Genomic DNA, 25,792 nt, shown 5'->3' with positions numbered 1-25,792 from the left:
GGCCCATGTCAAAGGTTTGGATCACTAGAAATGGGCCAAATCATATGAATTTGGATCCTTATAAAAAGAAACCTGACTAATTAAAATGTGTATAGAACTGAAGAGGGTCCAACAAAATTAACGATGTGGATAACTTAGAACCAACCTCAAATATTATGAATAGATGGATAAACATTCCGTATCAATTGGGATAGGTAATGGAAAGAGGCTTGAATCATATGATGAGTTTAGATCACTAACAGGACAGCAGCATGAATCAAAAGATGAATTTGTATCGTTGAATGGGCTGAATCATATAAGAAGTTCAACTTCGTTGGAATGGCCCAAGCACGTTAAAGGTTTTGATCCACTGAAATGTCCCAAGCATGTGAAATGATTGGATCACTAGAAATGGGCCAAATCATACGAAACAATTTGGATCATTTGTAAAGCTTAAGAGGGTCCTAAAAAATTTAGGGCATGGATCAACTTAGCATTTCTATTGCCATGGATCACAAAAAACAACTTCAATCATATGATGAGTTTGGATCATCAACAATAGCTTCAATCGTTTGATGAGTTTGTATCACCGAATGATTCGAATAATATGAACAATTTGAATCCATTGAATGGCCCAAGCATGTCAATGTTTTTTATCCATCGAAATGGCCCATGTTAAAGTTTTAGATCAATAGAAATGGGCCAAATCATATAAATTTGTATCGTTGTAAAAAGAAACCTGACTGTTTGAATTGTGGATAGAACAGAAGAGGGTCTTATTGAAATTAAAGATGTGCATCACTAAGAACCAACCTCAAATATTATGAATAGAAGGATCAACTTAATATATCCATTGGGATGGGTCATGGAAAGAGGCTTCAATTATATGGTGAGTTTAGATCACTAACAGCAGCACAAATCATATGATGTATTTAGATAGCTAAATGTGCCGAATCGTATAAGAAGTTCAAATCCGCTGAAATGGCCAAAGCACATCAAAGTTTTTGAATCATTGAAATGCCCAAGCATGTCAAAGGTTTAGATCACTAGAAATGGGCCAAATCATATGAACTGTTTGAATCATTTGTAAAGCTGAAGATGGTCCTACGAAATTTAGGGCATGGATAACTTAGCATATGCATTACCATGGATCATGAATAGCAACTTCAATCATATGATGAGTTTGGATCATGAAAAGCAGCTTCAATCGTATGATGAGTTTGGATCGCCAAATGAGTTGAATCATATAAACAATTTCAATCCAGTAGATGGCCAAAGCATGTCAATGGTTTTTATCCATCGAAATGGCCCATGTCAAAGGTTTCGATCACTAGAAATGGGACAAAACATATGAATTTGGATCCATATAAAAAGAAACCTGACTATTTGAATTGTGTATAGAATTGAAGATGGTCCTACAAAATTAACGATGTGGATCACTGAGAACCAATTTCAAATATTATGAATAGATGGATCAACATAACATATCCATTGGGATGGGTCATGGAAAGAGGCTACAATCATATGACGAGTTGAGATCACTAAAAGATGCACGAAACATATGATGCATTTGTATCGTTGAATGGGCCGAATCATATAAGAAGTTCGTATCCCCTAGAATGGTCCAACCACATCAAAGGTTTTGATCCATTGAAATGGCCCAGGCATGTGAAATGATTGGATCACTAGAAATAGGCCAAATCATACAAACAATTTGGATCATTTGTAAAGTTTAAGAGGGTCCTACAAAATTTAGGGCATGGATCAACTTAGCACATCCATTGCCATGGATAAAAAAAAAAAAAAAAAAAACTTCAATCATATGATGAGTTTGGATCATGAACAACAACTTCAATCGTATGATGAGTTTGTATCACCGAATGATCTGAATAATATGAAGAATTTGGATCCATTGAATGGCCAAAGCATGTCAATGTTTTTTATCCATTGAAATGGCCCATGTCAAAGGTTTAGATCAATAGAAATGAGCCAAATCATATAAATTTGTATTGTTGCAAAAAGAAACCTGACTGTTTGAATTGTGGATAGAACGGAAGAGGGTCCTATTAAAATTAACGATGTGGATCACTAAGAACCAACCTCAAATATTATGAACAGATAAACCAACTTAACATATCCACTGGGATGATCATATGGTGAGTTAAGATCACTAACTGTAGCACGAATCATATGATGTATTTGGATCATTTAATGTGCCGAATCATATAAGAAGTTCTAATCTGCTGAAATGGCCAATGCACGTCAAAGGTTTTGATCCATTGAAGTGGCCCAAGCATGTCAAAGGTTTGGATCACTAGAAATGGTCCAAATTATATGAACAGTTTGAATCATTTGTAAAGCTAAAGATGGTCCTACAAAATTTAGGGCATGGATCAACTTAGCATATCCTTTGCCATGGATCATGAATAGCAACTTCAATCATATGATCAGTTTGGATCATGAAGAGCAACTTCAATCGTATGATGAGTTTGGATCGCCAAATGAGCCAAATCATATTAACAATTTGGATCCAGTATATGGCCCAAGCATGTCAACCATCGAAATGGCCCATGTCAAAGGTTTGGATCACTAGCAATGGGCCAAATTATATGAATTTGGATCCTTGTAAAAAGAAACCTGACTGTTTGAATTATTTATAGAATTCAAGATGGTCCTCCAAAATTAAAGATGTGGATCACTAAGAACCAACTTCAAATATTGGGAATAGATGGATCGACTTAACATATCCATTGGGGGGTCATGGAAAGAGGCTACAATCATATGATGAGTTTAGATCACTAAAAGTAGCACAAATAATAAGATGCATTTGTATCGTTAAATGGGCCGAATCATTTAAGGAGTTTAAATCCACTAAAATGGCCCAAGCACGTCAAAGGTTTTGATTCATTGAAATGGCCCAAGCATGTGAAATGATTCGATCACTAGAAACGGGCCAAATCATATGAACAGTTTGGATCATTTGTAAAGCTTAAGAGGGTCCTAAAAAATTTAGGGCATGGATCAACTTAGCATATCCATTGCCATGGATCACGAAAAACAACTTCAATCATATGATGAGTTTAGAACATGAACAGCAGCTTCAATCGTATGATGAGTTTGTATCACCGAATGATCCGAATAATATTAACAATTTAAATCCATTGAATGGCCCAAGCATGTCAATGTTTTTTATCCATCGAAATGGCCCATGTCAAAGGTTTGGATCAATAGAAATGGGCTAAATCATATAAATTTGTATCGTTGTAAAAAGAAACCTAACTATTGAATTGTGGATAGAACGGAAGAGGGTCCTATTAAAATTAACAATGTGGATCACGAAGAACCAATCTTAAATTTTATGAATAGATGGATCAACTTAACATATCCATCGAGATGGGTCATGGAAAGAGGCTTCGATCATATGGCAAGTTTAGATCACTAACAGCAACATGAATCATATGATGTATTTGGATCGCGAAATGTGCTGAATTGTATAAGAAGTTCAAATCCGCTGAAATGGCCAAAGCACGTCAAAGGTTTTGATCCATTGAAATGGCCCAAGCATGTCAAAGGTTTGGATCACTAGAAATGGGCCAAATCATATGAACAGTTTGAATCATTTGTAAAGCTGAAGATGGTCCTACAAAATTTAGGGCATGGATCAACTTAACATATCCTTTGCCTTGGTTCATGAATAGCAACTTCAATCATATGATGAGTTTGGATCATGAAAAGTAGCTTCAATCATATGATGAGTTTGGATTGCCAAATGAGCCAAATCATATGAACAATTTGGATCCAGTAGATGGCTCAAGCATGTCAATGTTTTTTATCCATCAAAATGGCCCATGTCAAAGGTTTGGATCACTAGAAATGAGCCAAATCATATGAATTTGGATCCTTGAAGAAAGAAACCTGACTGTTTGAATTGTGTTTAGAATTAAAGATGGTCCTATAAAATTAACGATGTGGATCACGGAGAACCAACCTCAAATATTATGAATAGATGAATCAACTTAACATATCCATTGGGATGGGTCATGGAAAGAGGCTTCAATCATATGATGAGTTTACATCACTAATGACAACTCGAATCATATGATGTATTTGGATCACTAAACAGGTTGATTCATATAAGAAGTTCAAATCTGCTGAAATGGCCAAAGCAAGTTAATGGTTTTGATCCATTGAAATGGCCAAAGCAAGTTAATGGTTTTGATCCATTGAAATGGCCCAAGCAGGTCAAAGGTTTGGATAATTAGAAATGGGCCAAATCATATGAACAGTTTGGATCATTTGTAGAGATGACGAGGGTCCTACAAAATTTAGGGCATGGATCAACTTAGCATATCCTTTGCCATGGATCCTGAAAAGCAGCTTCAGTCATATGATGAGTTTGGATAATGAAAAGCAACTTCAATCATACGATGAGTTGGATCACCGAATGAGCTGAATCATATGAACAATTTGGATCCACTAAATGGCCCAAGCATGTCAATGTTTTCATCCATCAAAATGGCCCATGTCAAATTTTTGGATCACAAGAAATGGGCCAAATCATATGAATTTGGATCCTTATAAAAAGAAACCTATCTGTTTGAATTGTGTCTAGTACTAAATAGGGTCCTACAAAATTAACGATGTGGATCACTAAAAACCAATCTCAAATATTATGAATAAATGGATCACCTTAACATATCCATTGGGATGAGTCATGGAAAGAGGTTTCAATCATATGATGAGTTTAGATCACTAACGCAGCACGAATCATATGATGTATTTGGATCGCTAAATTGAAATGGCCAAAGCATGTTAAAGGTTTTGATCCATTGAAATGGCCCAAGAATGTCAAAGGTTTGGATCACTAGAAATGGGATCATTTGTAGAGATGATAAGGGTCCTACAAAATTTGGGGCATGGATCAACTTAGCATATCCATTGCCATGGATCATGAAAAGCAGCTTCAATCATGTGATGAGTTTGGATCATGAAAAGCAACTTCAATCGTATGATGAGTTTAGATCGGCGAATGAGCCAAATCATATGAACAATTTGAATTCATTAAATGGCCCAAGCATGTCAATGTTTTTTATCCATTGAAATGGCCCACATCAAAGGTTTGGATCACTAGAAATGGGCTAAATCATATGAATTTGGATCCTTTTAGAAAGAAACTTGATTCTTTGAATTTTGTATAAAACTAAAGAGGGTCCTACAAACTTAACGAAGTGGATCACTACAAACTAGCCTTAATTATTACGTATATATGGTTCAACTTAACATATCCATTGGGATGGGTCATGGAAAGAGGCTTCAATCAAAGATACCTCGTTTCAACACTAAGGTCTTGGTATCGATTCCCTAGTGGGGGTGGCTAACAGTGGAGTGTGAAATGATTGTGGGGTGTGTACTAAAAGTGCCCTGGTTTGTCAATTAGCATGCATGTTGGGTCAGTCAGACTACAAGGCCTCATAGGAAGATCAATTCAAACGTCTACCTCAACCGGATGTGTGCAAGTTTGCCATAGGTAAATCTAAAGCCTCACATCCCATATCCCAAAACACTAGGTGAATAAAACCTTTAAAACAAGTTAGAACATTATAGGGTTTTTAAGTAGGAAAATTGTTAATGTGAATATGGTCATGGTTGTCATGTTAAATCTGTCGTGGTTGTCATCTTGGAAAGGAAGTAGTCCGATGATTCATTTACCGTCATTGTCATATTAAATGGGCCATAGCTTGCATGTTGCATGTGGCGTTTATTCCGAAGGGTCGTGCTAAATCCGAAGGGAAGGGTCGCGTTGAATCCAAAGGGAATGTCGTAGTTATTAACTAGTGATGATGAGAGTGAGGAGGATGATAATATCCCCATTTGCAAGCTTAAGTGGAAGAGTCTTGTTCATCACTGAAATCTTCTTCTGGTAGAAACTGTGTTATATGGATTGTAGTTGTCATACATTGTTGTTTTAATGTTATACTGGTCATGATTTTCATGTTATATTGGTTGTTGTTTGAAATTTTACATGGCAGTATACACGAATAATGTTATGAAATTATCCGGATCATGATTGTCAGCCGATACTGGTTGTGGTTTGAATGGCAGAAGGGTCGTGAAGATGGCATTGGTTGTGGTTGTCTGCTTATTTCGTGTGGTGTGACCAGCCTATATAGGCCATGGTTGATGTGTTATATTGGTCGTGCTTGTCATGTTATGTGGGTCAGGTTTGTACCCTACATGTGTCGTCGCTGTCTGCTAATTTCATGTGGTGTGTTACACCTTATATGTTGGTCACACCACAGGAAAATCTGCGGACAACCAAGGAAATATAACGTAACAACCATGACCCACATAACATGACAACAATGACCATATAACACTAGAAAATGACCCATATAATGTAACAAATACGAACCATATGTTCTGGTCTTATATGCGTGGTGGTTGCCATTCATCTTTCCTCTGATCCACGATCCAGCGTTGGATAACAACCACGATCCAACTGGATAAAACCACAATCCAACCTAGATAAAACCATTATCAAAACCTTGTCTTATTGCAACACCTAACCAAGTGGTTTTTAAGTTGGAACTTTTTTGAAAATTAAAAAATCTCTAAGTTTTCTTGCGTTGTCAATTTTATCGATACACATCTCGATATGATCGACCTTCTCTATCGATGTCCTCGATGCCTAAAATGATATCATCGAAAAGAGGACAAAAAGTCCAGCAACTGCATATATCTCTGGACTGATTTATCGATGTATCGATCCACATATCGATATCATCGATATTTGAATCTCGAGTCCATCGAAGGTGACTCAATAATATCGACAGACAGATTTTTGATGCCCTTGTTTTTCCTTAAGAATATCATATATGCATCGATATATCGAAGCCTCCTCAATACTATCCAAATTCAAATCTTGATAATATCGGAAGGCTCTTGATGAGATCGATCTAGGGCGCCAAGTTCTTCCAGCAAAATATTTCAGGGTGGTTTATCTATGATCGGGGGTCTCTCGATAGAATCGATATTCAAATATCGATGATATCGGTACTAGGTCGATTGCATTGAACAAGGACATAAACTGTCCAGCAAGCTTAATGAGAAATTTGCTGGATTTATCGATGTCTCGACTCTGATATCGATATCATCGACATTCGAATTCCGATGATCTCGATGGTCCCTCGATCATTTTTGAAAACTTGAAATATTTCATGTCAAGTCTCTCTCACTTTTAAGTGTTGATGAATCGAACCTCTCATCAATGAAATCGGAGTTCGAAATCCGATGACATCGGCAAGTGTTTCAATTCCATTGACCAGTTGGCTAAAGGCTTCAAAAGCGTATGACATTGAGTTTGTGTCATCGAGCGGACCATCGATGCTATCGAGAGTATACGCTTGATGATATCGAACCCGCTAGATGACATCGAACTCTATCATAAATGTGACCATTTTATATCCATTGGAACCTTTCGCCTATTTAAAGAGAGCTTGTTTATTGCTGCTGGCAGAAAAAGAAGAGAATGCTTTTGTGTGTTTCAAGCCTTAAATCATTTACCTAAAGCTCCTTCTCTCAAGGGAGTTCATCCTCTGATCCACCCTCATCATTGATATTCAATAGAGTGGATTGAGCATTAACTTCCGCATTCAAAGATCCTCTAGCAACTATCTTAATGGCAAATCATTGAGCTGGGATGCCTTGAATGCATAATCGGAATCATTCTATTTTCCTTATAGGAAAACATTTTATAGAGTAGGATTACGTTCTAACCTTGACCCAACCCGAAGCCTCGTATTGGTACATCATCTGTGTTGCGGATCAAGAAAATCAAAGACTCTTCATCAACAAGGAGGAGATCTTCGTCAACATGCTGAATGGGACTCATCCACTTATTTGTAAGTTATTAGAGTCCAGAGGACACTTGTGATCATTTCTTTTTATGATTGGGTCTTAGGTGTTTCTCACCCCTTTAAGCCCTCGTAGGAGGCCTCCGGCGGGAGTGTACGTTGTGGGTGCGTTGTGTGGACCCTTGCTCTGTGGAGAGCATAAACATCTGGTTAACCTATCTAAAACCTTAGGTTAGAGGTGAACCAAGTGAAACCTCAAGGTCTTGTGGAGGATCCTTGGCTAGTGTACATAAAAGTGGGTGCGTTGTATTGACCCTTGCTCGTGAGAACATAAACAGTCGACCTCAGTGTAGGTTGTAAAGGTTGAAGGTGAACCTAATTAAAACCTTAGGTTTGAGGTGAACCGCTGTGAAACCTCCTTAGTGAAATCCGGTACACTCAAGGGTTGAGTGCGGTTACCAGGAGTGGAGTAGACAAGTAGTCGAACCACTACAAAAATGACTATGTTTGAGATTGTTATTCTTTTGTTTGTGGACTTGCATTAATATTTTCATATCTGAATATCTATGATCACACCTCACACACTTACACAGTTATATCCATCATAAACTAGTTTGAATATTATTTACTTCTTAAATAGTTTGTGATTGGATCCTCTACCGGGCTTGGAAGCCAGTAGAGTTACTTTTGAGTAATCCTAATATGTGTCTGTTATTAGGATTAGTGTAATAGGGCTTTAAATAAACCATAAAACTTTAAAAAGTCCTATTCACCCCCTCTAGGACAGATTGACATATCCCTACTTCAACTAAAGCGGTCTTCACCGCTATTTCAATTGGTCTCAGAGCGGGTCTCTCTTTAAGGGCTTCACCGCCTAGAGAGTGATCTTGACTGAAGTTGGGAATATGGCCAAAGGATAGGATGCACTACTTCTTGAGATCTTTGGATCACGATGTTTGGGATATAGTTGAAAGTGGATATGTGTCACCAACTGAACAAATTGTACTTGACAGTGGCACGATTATCTCAAAACCTAAACCCAAAGAAAAGTGGACTAAATTCGATAAAGAAAAACAGACTGCTGAAGCTAAAGCTATGAACACTATCTACTGTACCATGTCCCAGGATATATATAATCAAATAAGTATGTGTGGGATATCCAAAGAAGCATGGGATCTATTGAAAACAACCTATGAAGGCACAAGCATTGTGAAGAGATCTAAACTTCAACACCTGACTTCACAGTTCGAAAGTCTCAGAATGGAAGAGCATGAGACCTTTATAGAGTTTTTCACAAAGTTAAATATCATTTGCAACTCCATGAGTAGATTGGGAGAAAAAGTTCCGGTATCTAAAATCTGTAGGAAAATACCGAGATCACTACCGGAACGGTTTAATCCAAAAGTAACAACCATTGAAGAGTGTATGAATATTGATGAAATGAAAGTAGAAGAATTGGTAGGTTCCCTATAAACTTTTGAAGTACACTTCAAACAAATCCCTAAATCCAAAACAACTGTCCTAAAAACCTCAAAGAGAACAACAAATGAGGACAATGGAAGTGAAAAAAGATGATGAAGATGAGGAAGTGGCGTTGCTGGCACAAAGATTCAGGAAATTTTTTCAGAAGAATCGTGGTCATCCTACCAAAGGAAGAAAGATGGACAACAGACCTTCTGCAGGCAAATTTGGTAAAAAGTACTGAATGCCCAAACAAAAAAACTAAGGGCAAAGCGATGGCTGCCACATGGGATGATACAGAAGAGTCAAACTTAGAATCTAGTAACTCAGAGAGTGATGGAGACCAAAAATCTTTGAAAATTCTTATGTTCTCCACTACTCCAATCATTCCTAGTGAATCTGAAATCGAAAAAGAACAGCAAGCCACTGAATCATTTTCGTCAGATAATGAGGAAATGGAAAAAGAAGAAGAAGAAGATCAAGACAAATTACAAGATGCTTATAATCAGCTTTATATTCATAGCATCAAAGTGATTAAAAGACTTGGAATATCTAAGAACAAAAAGGAATTGCTACAAAAAGATTTGGATAAAACTCTAGAAATTAATACTCATCTGATCAATGATCTACAGCAATATCACTCAGATAATGATAAACTTGAGAGAATTAACTCCTTCCTTAAAACCGAGTCCGAAAAACTAAACAAATAGGTTGAGCAATTAAAAGACAAAAATATACTCCTTCAAAATGAAAATCATACACTCTTGTTTAACCTAGAAGAGTCCAGAAAAATTGCCAAGCTAAACTGTAAGTTTTCACAAAGTGGTGAGAAGTTAGAAAAACTGTTAGGTATGGGAAAATCTGGAAATAACAAAATACTTGTTTGTAATAAAATCAGCCCACTGTAAAAAACGATAGTCAAAACCTCAAAACTAATCATTAGCACTAAAGTGTCGCTGCAATAAAAATAAGTAATGAAAAAAATAAATTATACATTTAGTTGTGTCCAGGGGTAGGGGTGTCGGAAGGTCTCTTTAGAAACTGTAGCAACCATAAATTGTCATGTCTTTTGTACATAGAAAAACTCAACCAGGAACTTCATGTTTATCTGAACCTTGGATTGTACCAAAATTAGAGTTGTTAGTATATGTCGCCTATCAGAACAAGTATGCTACATCCAAATTCACATCCATCCAAAGGGATGTGGCCCATGCTCTTACACACCCCATATGTGAGGTGTAATCAATTGTGTCGACAGTGGTGCCACCTTTGATTGTCCATTCCTCCAAAAACACCCTAATATAATCATCCAAATCATCCAATCAATGGATTGAAGATGGTCCGCATTAGACTACAAGAGGTTCTATCAATGACCTGGACCCTCCATGTGGTCCCACCTTTCATTGTAGATCCCTCCCAAAATAATCACTTTGATTGGATGATCCTACCCATCTGATCAATGACTAGGAAATGAATGATTCTTAATCAATACACTAGAAAAAGGCATCATCATTGTCCATCACATGGTGCCCACATCTGATTGCCCATCTCTATCAAGAGAATTACTTTGACCTGACTACGAGAACCATCCAAACAATTGCTTGGAAACTTGACGTTCCATAATGATCATAGCCCTCAGATCGATGGCCAAAAAAATAGACGTTTTGCAGCAGGTGTGGATCCATTCACCCCTTGACTTTCCAGCTTCATGAACTGGGGAGTTTTGCTTCTTTTTTTTTAGTTAAATTTCATCGTTTGTGCCTGTTTGCTAATTCAGCATTTAGTATTTAGTAAATTCAACAATTTAGATTAACCAAAGACAATAACTACACAATTCGTGAATTTAGCAATTGAAAATTGCCAAGTTCACTGATTCCGTGGAATGATTACCCAGCGTAGCCATCAAAAATTCCTTGACTTCCCAACTTCATTAATTGGGGAGTTCTAACTTTTTTTTAATTGCCAAATTCAAGATTTGTGCCCATTTTATTAATTAGGAATTAGTAACTAGTAAATTTAGCATTTCAGGTAAATCAAACACATTAATTACACAATCAATGAATTTGGCTGAGGGCCCATCCAAACACACCCTGAATAAGCTTTCTAAAAATCACCAATATAATGCATTATGGCATGTATAATGCATTGAAACTATAGTTAGATTAAGTGTTCCAAACACCTATCTTTGGCATTATAGATTATGCCATAATATTCTTTACTTAATCTATTATCTACTCTACCATGAGCCAACCAGACAGGCCCCATGTATGCAGTTTCGTGACAGCTATCTATTGTTAACAGGGTTCCTACATCACTTTAACAACTTAATTATGGTTGAAATATACAGCTTAATAATTTCATCCACAAATTTTAGACACATTTGTGGTATACAATCAGGCAATGGCTTCTGGAAGATGGTGACGAAAACCAAATAATAATAATAAATAAAAATAAAAGAAAGAAAGAAAGAAAGATGCCAAACCTGCTATTTGATCCAAATTCTCTAAAAGTGAAGAGATGAAGAAAACAAAGGCAAGGAATCAACAAGCATGAAAGATGGAGTTATGGAAACATAGAAATATTAAATACCAACCGAGGAAAAGAATCTTGCCTCATGAGGATCCGATAGCACAGTATCATCCGTTTCCTGATATTCACCAACATCTTCCTCTGGATCCTCTTCATCAGTATTGTCCTCCATATTTGATTCAACGAGACCAGCTGCAGAAGCCTCCTCCTTAGGCATTGTATTTCCATTTTCTGGATTGGAAGCATCCTGCATTTCAGGTTTGGCAGATTCATTTTCTACAGGAGGTTCATCAGTAAACTTTGATCGCTTCTGTCTCTTTGTCACTCTCTTTGGCAGGGGTTTCTTCACGCTGCCTCTTCTGTTGATTTCTTTCTCTTATGAATTTTATACGCAGTTTCTACATATAAAGGAAGCATCTTGATTGAATGAGATAAGAAGAGTGGGTCAAGGTAAGACTTAAATAATAAACAAACAAATTTTCTGTTCAGAACCTACCTCAAGAAATGCTAGAAGACGACAACCCATTTGGTACTGAAGCATTTCAAACGTTGACTCAGCAAACAATGAAAGCTGCAAAAGGTGCAGTGGAATCACAAACAAGAAAAACAACTTAACAAAAGCCATCAGAGATAACCAGCACTGTCAGCTCAGCTGCAACTTGGATTTTAAACAAGTTTGTGAAGGGATTTAAATTCCTTCTAAATATGCGTTGACAAAACCTACACAAGGTATTTTCTTCTTTGGCAGGTACCCATAAAGGCATCTTTTAAAATGCAATAATATTTTCTTCTTTCTTTTAGCATTTAAATGGGATTTAAAATGCATTGAAACCTTTAGATACCACCTGTATGACATTGCAGACTTATTCACAAAATGTTACCGCACTTGGGTCTGCTTGGTATGAAGAAACCACAGAGATCAACCAAATAGATATATATATAAGAATGGTCTCAAAAACCTTGTCGATACCAAGTAGGTCAGGCCAATCAGCAATGCCATCTGCATTTCGAAATTAGGCGAACAGTAGACAATTGGGTAAATACACAGAAAAGAAAAAGAAAAAAGCAAACCTCAAATGTTGATTCCTCAATATCCTTGTCATTATAATCCAGGAGCGCATCCAATGAGAGTGAAATTGAGCGAAGCTGCAGGATACAGCTGTACAGTGAGATAATCATCATAAAAGTTTGGCTAGCATAATGACATACTGAAAGATGACAATATATCCAAGTTTCTCAACTTACTTTAGATCCCTTGCTACATTTTGTTTGTAAAAACAAACCAGGGTGTTGTGGGAGGTTCTTCATGCTTCCCTTTTTTCCTTTACTTCTTTACTCGATTATCTTTTAGGTCCATCCTTCCCATCCTTGGTTTGTTTCTCTTTTTCATCCTTCGCTCTTTCCCTTTTGCCCTCATGACTATCCTTCTTCGGATCTTTATGCTTTGCGACCCCAGCCTCCATTTTATTCCCAGCAACATCTTTGTCAACCTTGAGATCCTTATCATCTACTCTTGCCTCTTCCTTTTTATCCTCCCTGCCATCCTTGATTTCTTTTTCAGTAGCACCATCATCTTGCTTCTCGGCAGTTGTTTTAGACTCCTTTTTCTGGGTTAAATTCTTTCCGGATTTGTTGGCTTCAACTACCTGCTCATCAGCAACTCCAACTCGTTCATTCATATTTTTTGCTTCACTTACTTTCTGTAATACCATACTTGCATCTCCCTTTTCATCCTTCTTGCTATCTGCACTCGTGCCCTTCTCTTCAATCACAGGAGCCTTTTTCTTAGGCACCTTTTTAATTATTTTCTTCTTTCCAGTAGTTTTAGCCGCAGTTTCTTGCTCAACTGAAGTTCCGTCTGGTTCTTTCTTACCCTTCATTTTATGTTCTTGACACTCAACTTCTTTCTCACTTTGTGATTCACCAGTGTTTGTATCTGCATCTTTCTTCTGACCAGTCTTTCCTATAGGAACCTTCTTTACAGTTTTCTTGCTTACAGATTTTTTAGCGCTTGATGGATCAGCAGAAGTTTCATCTTGTTGCCCTGTGGTTACCTTCTTTACAGTTTTCTTGCTACATTTTGTTCCGCTTGATCAGAACTGCTGATTAGAACTGCTTGATGTGGTAATCTTTGTGCAACAACCCACCTCTACAATTGAGATATTAGCAGGATTAATGGCCTTTACATAAAAAGCTCAACCCAAACATTAGATTTTATTGATATGTTCGGATCATTGAATATGATGCCTAAAAATGAATGGATTGGATCCCAAACAACAGGCCTGATGCAATTGACCTAGGCAACGAATGTCTCAAACAAGAACAGATCCCAAGTCTAAACTTAGTGGCTAACAAATTGACAGTTAAGAAGGCAAATACCTCAACGGTCTGCATTCAATGGCAAAAGGTCAAAATATTCTATGACTAAATTCCTCCGCCCCTAACATTTTTTAGTGGATGTTGCATCCAACAAGCATTGTAAAACATCAATAGGTTTGATTGTTGGACAGAGATCTTGGCATCCAACAAGCAATGAAAAGCATCCTCATTTCAGCACTTGACCGAAATACCTATATGTTTGTACCTAAGCTACAAGAACAGAGTTTTAAATCAAAAGTCAATCTACAGTAAGGCTTTAGAAGTGATGAGACAATTTTTCGTGGATGTCACATCCACCGGGCATTGTAAAACATCAACTGGTTTGATTGTTGGACAGAGATCTTGGCATCCAACAAGCATTGAAAAGCATCCTAATTTCAACACCTGACCGGAATACCTATATGTTTGTACCTAAGCTACAAGAACATAGTTTTAAATCAAAAGTCAATCTACAATAAGGCTTTAGAAGTCATGAGACAGTTTTTTTAGTTTAAAAATAGGTTACCAGCATCCTTATAGGAACTGTGGATTGGTACATCATTTGAAAAAGTGGGTTTAGAGATCCAAAAGTTCCATGGTAACTACCACATAAATGAACAAGTGGAATCAAATAGTGATCACAATTCTTGATGCAGTCTGGGCGTAATTCTCAAATGTGATATAACTTATAATTATAAGACATTCAACTTTCGAATTTGTCACAAGCATGACTATGATCCTAAGCGTGCAGAAATCGGCACACTTAGTTCTTATAGTCTAACTATGTCAAAGAATGGAGAAAGAACACCGATGTATAACTTCCAGCAGAGTCGGCAAATCATATTGATGGAAGCAACACCTCAAATTAAGACAATCGAATAAACACACCGTGCTTGTAAAAATATCCCCTGCAAATACCCGTGAACTAACTATAAATCTGAAGCTGCTAGATCACCAACACTGGATTATATCGTAAATTTCAATAGATTCACAGCAGTTTTTGTAGAGCTTTTCATCAAATTAATTGTGATGAATTTGGATCGTTGTAAAAAGAAACCTGATTGTTTGAATTGTGTAAAGAACTAAAGAGGGTCCTACAAAATTAACGATGTGGATCACTGAGAACCAACCTCAAATATTATGAATAGATGGATCAACTTAACATATACATTGGGATAGGTCATGGAAAGAGGGTTCAATCATAGGATGATTTTAAATATGATGCATTTGGATCGCAGAATGGGCCGAATAATATAAGAAGTTCAAATCCGCTGAAATGGACCAAGCACGACAAAGGTTTTGATCCATTGAAGTGGCCCAAGCATGTCAAAGGTTTGGATCAACTTTAGGGCACGGATCAACTTAACGTATCCATTGCCATGGATCATGAAAAGCAACTTCAAACATATAATGAGTTTGGACCATGAAAAGCAGCCCCAATCGAATGATGAGTTTGGATCGCCGAATGAGCCGAATCATATGAACAATATGGATCTACTGAATGGCCCAAGCATGTCAATATTTTTTTTCCATCAAAATGGCCCATTTCGATCACTAGAAATGGGATAAATCATATGAATTTGGATCGTTGTAAAAAGAAACCAAATTGTTTGAATTATGTATAGAATTGAAGAGGGTCCTACAAAATTAACGATGTGCAACACTGAGAACCAACCTCAAATATTATGAATAGATAGATGAACTTAACATATCCATTCGGATGGGGCACGGAAAGAGGATTCAATCATATAATGAGTTTAGATCAATAATAGCAGCACGAATCATAAGATGCATTTGGATCGTTGAATGGACCGAATCGTATAACAAGTTCAAATCCGCTGAAATGGCTCAAGCATGTCAGAGGTTTGGATCACTAGAAATGGGATAAATCATATGAACAGTTTGGATCATTTGTATAGCTGAAAAGGTTCCTACAAAATTTAGGGCATGGATCAACTTAGCATATCCATTGCCATGGATCATGAAACACAGCTTCAATCATCTAATGAGTTTGGATCATTAAAAGCACCATCAATTCTATAATAAGTTTGGATCGCCGAATGAGCCAAATCATATTAACAATTCAGATCCACTGAATGGCCCAAGCATGTCAATATTTTTTATCCATCTAATAGCAGCGCAAATCATAAGATGAATTTGGATCGTTGAAGACATATAAGAAATTCAACTCAACTGAAATGGCCAAGCATGTCAAAGGTTTGGATCACTACAAATGGGCCAAATCTTATGAATAGTTTGGATCGTTTGTAAAGCTTAAGGAGGTCCTACAAAATTTAGCGCATAGATCAACTTAGCATATCCATTGCCATGGATCATGAAAAGCAGCTTCAATCATCCAGTGAGTTTGGATCATTAAAAGCAACATCAATTGTATAATGAGTTTGGATCGCCAAATGAGCCGAATCATATCAACAATTTCGATCCACTGAATTGTACAAGCATGTCGATGTTTTTTATCCATCGAAATGGCTCATTCCAAAGGTTTGGATCACTAGAAATGCGTGAAATCATATGAATTTGGATTGTTGTAAAAAGAAACCTAATTGTTTGAATTGTGTATAGAACTGAAGAGGGACCTACAAAATTAATAATGTAGATCACTGAGAACCAACCTCAAATATTATGAATAGATGGATCAACTTAACATATCCATTAGGATGGTTCATGGAAAGAGGCTTCAATCATATGATGAGTTTAGATCATTAATAGCAGCACGAATCATAAATGCATTTGGATCACTAAATGGGCCGAATCGTCAAAGGTTTGGATCACTAGAAATGGGCCATTTATCCATCGAAATGGCCCATGTCAAAGGTTTCGATCGCTAGAAATGGGCTAAATCATATGAATTTGGATCGTTGTAAAAAGAAATCTGATTGTTTGAATTGTGTATAGAATTAAAGAGGGTCCTACAAAATTAACGATGTGGATCACTAAGAACCAACTTCAAATATTATGAATAGATGGATCAACTTAACATATCCATTAGTGTCTTTATTAACTAATCGCAATGGGATCAGCCCCCCTCCCCTTTTTGTTCGGCTCCATGTCGAACTCATGTACATGCATGAATTGACACAATGTAATGACCCAAAGACGGCCACAACGCTTGCTCGATTTTGTCAGGCATGTAGTTACTGGAATAAGAAGAAGAAGATGCATAAGATTTTATAACTAAAATGAAGAGAGTAAAGAAGCTAACATGGTGTCGACTTGAAAGAGTGAGAACAGTCTCAACTGCTGACTTCCTTAAATGTGGGTGGACAACTGCAGCTTTAGCAACAAAACCACCCATGGAATAGCCGACCAAAGTTGCACTTCAGGCAAGTTTCCAACACTTCAGCACCTTCCATGGATCGAGCATCACATGCCTCTTGATATTGATCCAAAATCTTCAGACATGCAAGCAGGATCAGACAACATACAGTATGCATCAGAAGTGCAGAGAAAGAGAAACAAAATACATGAGTGGAAGAAAATCTGCAACATGTACACGAGTAGATATTGATGTGGAGTGCATGCCTCCAATAACATAAGAGTCTAATACTTATAGGCAAAATGTGCTCCAAACATATTGCAAGTAAATGTCTTGTTTTCTTGTCCATGTTTAATAATATATATAATGCCATTACATTCCTCATGTAGCGTATTCATATGATAATCCAAACCGTTCTTACATCGTGGACAATCATGAACTGGTCATGGGCCCAGATTTTAGGTGATTGGACAATCCTAGTTATTAAAAATGATCTGCATATCATCATATACCTCACATATGGGGTAAACAAGGAGAAATTTTCCATCCACCCAAGCATGGACTAGATCTCCTTCCTGTATAGGTGCATGTTCGTGATATAGTAGTGGCAGTTTCTGACAGTTTCCTAGATTCACAGCAGAGCTTGCATATATCATAACAGTCCACGTTAGCCAGGATACCACCAGCCAGTGCAAACACTGCAAGAGCTGTGCTAAGAAGGAAGACTTCTCTCTAAGAAAATTCAGCAAAAACACAAGGTTATCTTCAGTAGGTGCAAACAAAACCAAAATCCCATAGTGTTTGGTGCTTGCTTCGAGTAAATGACAGTAACAATGGACTTCAACTTCTAAAAAGTTTAACATCAATTAGTAACAAATTATTGGAGCTCAACGGATGCCAAATGCTCTAGATTCATGCTTTCATATAAGCAAGCAAGTCATGGAAAATGAATGACTGTTGTGGAAGTTCACCAACTAATAAACAAGGCATCATGAATATATGCATGTGTGTGTAACAAGGCATCATGAATATAAACAACTGATCTCAACTGTCTTTCCTTGATAGATTTGCTCAACACCATTCAAGGCATCTAAACACATACTTGACCACTTGAATAAAAGATACCGTGAAATTAAAATATTGGATAACAATGCAATACTTCTTACTCAAAAAGACACCATTCATTGATAGCAAAAGTTGTGTTTTCATAAACATGCTCCGACTATTATTTAAATTGCTAACACGGTTCTTCCACTTGAAAACAATTGGAGTGCGTGACATTTGATCATTTTCTTTTTTTTCGAATATTAAAAATCTCAAGACACATCAAAAGGGAGCCATAAAGAAACAACTACAACCACATGAAAATAATCCATTCTATATGTCAATGATCTAAAAATCAAGTAGTACTTACTATATCAATGTCCTCTGCCATTATCGAAGCAAACTTCATTATAGGATGTTTATAATAACAAAGGTCTCTTATTCTAATCAATTTCTGGAAAATAAATAAATAAATAAATAAAATTTGTAGAAAAGCATGCATACTCTTGATGATATATATATATATATATATATATATATATATATGTATATATGTATATATATGTATATATGTATATATCAATGATACTGAGAGAACAATGCCCTTTATGAAAAAATAACAGAAAAAATGCTAAAAAACCATTTTTCCCAAATTTTTTGGGGATTAGATTCCTAAGAGGACTTGGAAGTTGATTGGAAAAAAAAAAAAAAAAAGATGATTTGGGTGGGGAAATCGAGATTAGAGCGAATACCAAACAAAACCCAATCAGTGAGACATAAGTCGATCCTATGCAACTACTTGGACAGTTGGACCTGTAACAAGATTGAGAGAAATAGAGGCATAATCAACTATCAAATTCCATATTTATAATCAATTACGGGTCCAAGTCCTCAAGAACTAGACCCGGACCTAAAAGGACTCTGGAACTCGTGAGATCCTACACAATTAACAAGGTATGGAACTGTAGAAACCAAACACATTTAATATTTAGATAAATAAATAAACATCTCCTAAGCCATTTGGCATTGTCACGTATCTCAAGCAACTTGTTTAAGATGTTCCTCTCATACATGTCTTCAAGAACTAGACCCGGACCCAAAAGGACTCTGGAACTCGTGAGATCCTACACAATTAACAAGGTATGAAACTGTAGAAACCAAACACATTTAATATTTAGATAAATAAATAAACATCTCCTAAGCCATTTGGCATTGTCATGTATCTCAAGCAACTTGTTTAAGATGTTCCTCTCATACATGTCTTGTTTTATGGTAAGATAACCTGAATTTTAAGTGGGTCAAATTTATTGGCTCAATCTTGTTAAAATCAGGTCATATTCGTGGGTTGGATCCATCGAGTACCCCTAGCTTTGGATACCCATTGACAACCCTACTAGCCCTAGTGTGACCCGTTTGATAAACGAGTCAAATTTGGGTCAGGGGGCCAATATTAATTCATTAAATTAATGGGTCAGCTACTTTCTATGTTAACATGACTTGGACCAAACCCGATTTTTTTTCTTTTGTGTCTAGGTCTAAAACAACAGCTGTAATGGGTCGGGTACGGGGCACCCTTCGACCCAACATAACGCAACCATTTGCACTCCCCATTTTACTAGATGACTATTGTTGTCTCCCTTTACTAATCTGGAGGGCTCAAGAATGTTTAAAACTACTTCAAAATAGCAAAAACAATGAAGCAATTTGATGTTTTGACTGTTAAAACCCTACACGCCCACATAGATTATTAATTGGTTGGGCCAAATGTTCTGCATATACCACCTTTTGCTTGTTATGACTTTCACTTCTTTCATAGTTTCAGAAATTGCTTCCAGTTTCACCACTAATCTGGAGGGCTATTGTTGTCTCACTTTACTAATCTGGAGGGCTCAAGAATGTTTAAAACTATTTCAAAATAGCAAAAACAATGAAGCAATTTGATGTTTTGACTGTTAAAACCCTACACGCCCACATAGATTATTAATTGGTTGGGCCAAATGTTCTGCATATACCACCTTTTGCTTGTTATGACTTTCACTTCTTTCATAGTTTCAGAAATTGCTTCCAGTTTCACCACTCTTTAAGAAGGGCAACATCTATAGGCAGGTATATATAGGTGGCTACTATGTTTCGGTGACTACTATTTTGTTATGTTGTTTTTTGTTATATACATTTTGCATAGTTTTTAGTTTTCTTAATGGGTTTATTGTTATCTCAGGGTCGCAAAATTGTTCCAACTCATCAATGAGTGCAAGATCTTGGTAACATGGTTCTTTTAGAGAGGTCCTAATGCCTTTTGGACTACTTGGTGAGCATCTTTATAAAATTATCACTCAGTATGCAACCATGACCTACTTAATGAGCCCATCAACTTACCCATTTGATCGACAACTTTATTTCACTGGTACTTAATGGTCCCATCAACTCACCTATTTGATGGACAACTTACATCTTCAACTAGTCTGCACATCCAATGCCATGCCTTATACATGAGTGGGCATATAATTTTACTCAAATTCTTTCTATCACTTAGAGAACTTTGTTGAAAGGGTTGTTAACGGGTTGACTTCGTGTTTCCTAGTACCCCCATACCTAGGCCTAGCTAACCCAGATGGGTTCTTTCCGGGTTCAAGTCTAGTTTTGAATACCCAGAACCAAATCCAATCAAGTTTAGGTATCTCTTAGGGTACCTGTTAGAATATCCTAACAGTAAGACACGCATGGGCTTTGCAAACCTCGGGTCCCAATTTGAGGGAAATGATCGCTCTTTGCTCTTGCCTTATGCTCATTCCAAAAAACTTATCTTGCCTCAAGGATGTTTTGAAAAACAAGTTGCTACTTTTTTACATACTTCATTTGGCTTTTGTGGAGAGAACTAGAAACATTTTATTTGGGGTTATCTTTATAAACTAAAAAGACAAACATGCTTGGTAAATAATAGCTGATGGCATAGACCTTTTGCTTGCCAAGAAAGGGCATATTGCCCTCTATTGCTTGCGGGTTTCTTCATACTCTAACAAATAAATAAAAACTATCGAACACAAAGATATGAATGACAAGTCTTCATAAGTGATGGTGAGAAATTGCTACAAACCTCAAAAGTAAACATTGTAAAACACAATTGACATAATGAGGCTACTAGCAAAGAGCTTTGGCTTTGAAGTACAAACCCAAGCATTCAAAATGAAAAAAAAAATAAATAAAATCCATGAGTGCATTCACTTACAGTTGAAGTCCCTTGGTTGATGACACCATGTTTGCAAGTTAGATTAAGAGGCCTTTCTAGCAATCACAAACACTAGTGCAAAAACAAAAGAATGCATATGAAGAGATGGCATATAATGGTAAATAGTATTTCTTACTCAAATTCTTTCTATCACTATGGATAGTTATCATATGCCATTAAAACAAACGATACACGTCGTGTGATATGCAAATTCACATGATTCTTACCACACAAAAGAATCAACCGTGTAGTCTCCCAAGACATTTAACAAAGGCTTAGAACGCAAAATATGGTATTTAAGCTGAAACACTTTGACGCCATCTTCCCTTGCGCCAACAAATGAGTGTCAAAATACTTTTTAAGTAGCAAAAGAAGCCCAATAAATGAAGGCATTCTCCAAATCTTGTACTGGGATCATAGTCATGCTCCTAATAACACGAGCAAGAGATAGAAGGGAGCATAGACAAGCAATTATTTTCAAACGATAAGAAGCCTAAATGTCTAGAAAGAAAGAAATGGGAGCAATTACTTAATAGCAATAGCAGGAGCGTCATAGGTAGAAATTTTCTATTAAAGGATCGCCCAAACAATCTATATCAATGATCAAACTTTTTCTATTAAAGGATCGCCCAAATCAAGTTTTTTTTAGAGGGTTGGGAAATGGAAGATTGGACCATATACGATAAAACCTTCGTCTGATGTTTAAAGATATTCTAACTAGGTCAATCGCTACGATAAAGGAAGCACCGTCATACCACAGAGCCTGAAATGTGTATGCACGTCCAACACAAGTGGTCTCCATTCCAAGGTATGCATTTTAATATTTTCATGCCTACTTGACCATATCCCACAAACGGGGTGCTTGTTAATGGAGTTTCAGATACAGCAATTCTTTTGTAGATTACTCTCAACGCTTGATAGGATAAAGATTCACGAACAAAAATGAATGGAATGCCTTTTGCTTAAGGACTTCTAATAGAGAAACTTCCAAAGGAGTATAGAAAAAAAGCAACCTTTTGGAACTAGACATCCTTATGGTTAATTGAATAATAAAAATAACAACATTATGATGTGAAATAACCAAAACTCCATTCAAGTTCCATAGTTTCAAAAGTAAAGATACTCTCTCAACACTTAGGATAAAGATTCACAAACAAAATGAATGGAATGCCTTTTGCTTACGGACTTCTAATAGAGAAACTTCCAAAGGAGTATAGAAAAAGTAACCTTTTGGAACTAGACATCCTCCTTATGGTTAATTGAATAATAAAAATAACAACATTACGATGTGAAATAACCAAAACTCCATTCGAGTTCCATAGTTTCAAAAGTAAGATGCTCTCTAAGCTATCTTGAGAGTAATGCTCTATGTAAACTATAGCATTTGAAAACACTCCAGAAATGTTAAAGGCTCCAACAGTGTTATTTCTTCTCTCAATTTGTCTTAGACAAGCAAAGACAATACAGAGATCAATTGCTTAAGGATGAGTTATAGTAGGAGCAATTGTTGAAGATGCCATATGATCATGGATGGGTGATTGTAGTTGTGATGATAGTTTCACAGGCATTATGAGCACAAAAGGGCCCGGAAAAAATAATTTAGGTGAAAAAAGAATATTACCCTAATTCAAAAAACAAACTATTGCTTAAGAAGAGTGCCACCATTTGTATAAAAAGTTTATGCAGCAAGGTGACAGTATCGAAGTTAGATTGGTCATGGTCTTACTTTCAAATCCTCAACTTTACAAAGGGAATAAATTTCAAAGGAGTTCAGAGAAGTACCCTTACTATTAGAACTAGACATCCCTTGTGTTAATTGGCCAGACAAAAAAAAAAAAAAATCATTATGATGTGAAAAAACCAACAAACTATTGGATTCCATAGTTTCAAAAGTAAAATATTTTCCAAGCACTCTTGAAAGTTAAGCTCTATGTAAAGTCCGGTATTTGAAAACACCACATAAGAATCAAAGGCTCCAACGGTACTGGTTCTTCTCGATATTTGGGTCAAACAAACAAAACGATACACATGCATAAACGAAATAGAAACAATTTCTCAATGATACAAGTTGTAGGATGTTAGTTGTTTTCACAAACATCAAAAGCATGAGAGCGCACGCAAATATATATATATATATATATATATATATATATATTTGACAGAAGAGAAAACGACCTTAATTCAAAAAAAGAACAATTGCTTAACAAGAACAAGGATGCCACCATGTGCACAAATAGTTTATGAAGCAAGGTGACACCATCAAAGTTAGACTAGTCACCATCGTGATTTGACCTTGAAATCGAAAATATTTTTTGATGAGATTTTAACACACAATTAGTGAGGAGTTCAGAAAAGTACCCTTACTATATAGAAGCAATTACTAAGTGATACAAGTTGTAGGATGATTCAGCGCACCATTAGTGAGGAGCAAACGACCTTAGTTCTAAAAATGAACAATTGCTTAACAAGAACAAGAATGCCACCATGTGCACAAATAGTTTATGAAGCAAGGTGACACCATCAAAGTTAGACCGGTCACCGTCGTGATTTGACCTTGAAATCGAAAATATTTTTTGATGAGATTTTAACACACAATTAGTGAGGAGTTCAGAAAAGTACCCATACTATATAGAAGCAATTACTAAGTGATACAAGTTGTAGGATGATTCAGCGCACCATTAGTGAGGAGCAGTGACGAAACGTCAAGATTTAGAGAGTCTTCAGCTGACAGGATAAACAACTTCTGCGACACACTTAAGGTCACTACCAATGAGCCCTAAGGACTTCTCAAAGAGAATAACTTTCAAAGGAGTTCAAAAAAGCACCCTTACTTTTAGAACTAGACATCCTTCCAAGTTAATTGGCCAAAAAAAAAAAAAAAAACATCATTATGATGTGAAATAACCAACAAAACATTGGATTCTTTAGTTTCAAAAGTAATATATTTTCTAATCTCTCTTCAAAGTTAAGCTATATGCAAAGTTCAGCATCTAAAAACTTCCCATTACACTCTTTGTTTTCTAAGCTCCTTTAAGTATTTTCTTCTCTTTTTTGTACTCTTTCTTGCCGTTCTAATTTTACCATAGCAACGATGACAAACACCACACTTGTAAATTTTGAATTTTCCTTTGTTTTATAACTACATGGTGTCCCCGCCCCTTTAAGGCGAGACCATTCCCTGCGAATGCACACAATCACCTGCCAACCACGTGCATCAAGTAATCCACAGGAAGAGGAACAGAACCAAACTCGTGTTTTAGGGGAGCAAACCCACTATTCCCTACGAATGCAAACAATCACCTGCCAACCACATGCATCGGTTAATCCACGAGAAGGGGAACCGAACCGAACTCGTGTTATAGGGAAGCAAACCCACAACCAAAGCCGTACTCCCAAACTCGTGACGGGTAATCCACAGGGAGGGGAATCAAACTTGGAGTAAGCAATTTTTATACAAGGTAATACCATCTACCCATATGAGGATTTCGATAATAGCAAGGTTTTAACTAATTTGATCTAAATTTGCTCAGAATTCTAGAGTTTAACATTTGATCCACTATTGATAGATACCACAATCCTCTTACTCGAATTCTGAATTTTTTCCCCTAACCACTTTGACAATAGAAAGTATAGATTGTAAATATAAGGATTAAAGGCTTTGATGTATTGATTTTATTTTAGCGTAGATCGTCCTTTGGTATTCTTCTTATCAATTTATTTCTTAATCATTAAAATTTTCCTAGTGTTTGATTCTGGCACAAAATCCTTTTGAAGATGAAGCATAAAATGTGTCTATTTTAAATGATGCCCCAATATTTTTAGCTAAAAAAACATTTTGTTACGAGTGACTTCCTAATCCAAGTAGTGTCCTTATCCAAGCCTAACTTCATCTTCGGGTAAGAGTCTGACTGTTCTTATTTGTCTTAATCCTAATTAAAGATCGACAGTTATTACTTTGATTCCACGGCTAATCAACCCTTATGTAAAGTGGTGTGAGATTTTGCCTATTAAAGATAGTCCAATAAAAAGTAAGTCATGTGCACATTCATGGGACCTTACCCCAAC

General features: G+C 36.5%; 2 protein-coding genes across 3 annotated transcripts in view; both read right to left on the bottom strand.

Annotated features, from left to right (window-relative positions):
* LOC131243133 (protein SHORT ROOT IN SALT MEDIUM 1-like) overlaps positions 1-13,213 on the bottom strand; it is a 69,699-nt gene extending 56,486 nt beyond the window's left edge. For both annotated transcript variants that reach the window (XM_058242254.1, XM_058242255.1), the window contains exons 1-4: positions 13,068-13,213; positions 12,894-12,968; positions 12,319-12,393; positions 11,905-12,069 (exon numbers count right to left, since the gene is read on the bottom strand). In XM_058242254.1, coding sequence (XP_058098237.1) covers positions 11,905-12,069; positions 12,319-12,393; positions 12,894-12,968; positions 13,068-13,130 — 378 coding nt within the window. In that variant the 5' untranslated portion in view covers positions 13,131-13,213. The remainder of the gene's footprint in view (positions 1-11,904; positions 12,070-12,318; positions 12,394-12,893; positions 12,969-13,067) is intronic.
* LOC131244150 (uncharacterized) lies at positions 13,163-14,712 on the bottom strand. Its single transcript, XM_058243801.1, has 3 exons — positions 14,707-14,712; positions 14,613-14,617; positions 13,163-13,895 (listed from the first exon to the last, which is right to left on the bottom strand). The coding sequence occupies exons 1-3, from the start codon at positions 14,710-14,712 to the stop codon at positions 13,163-13,165; spliced, it is 744 nt and encodes a 247-aa protein (XP_058099784.1).
* Positions 14,713-25,792: the final 11,080 nt, after the last annotated feature.

This window comes from Magnolia sinica, chromosome 4 (genome assembly GCF_029962835.1).
Source record: "Magnolia sinica isolate HGM2019 chromosome 4, MsV1, whole genome shotgun sequence".
Lineage (NCBI taxonomy): Eukaryota > Viridiplantae > Streptophyta > Magnoliopsida > Magnoliales > Magnoliaceae > Magnolia > Magnolia sinica.
The sequence above is the reverse complement of the archived record's forward strand: the minus strand, read 5'-3'. Positions and strand labels throughout refer to the sequence as shown.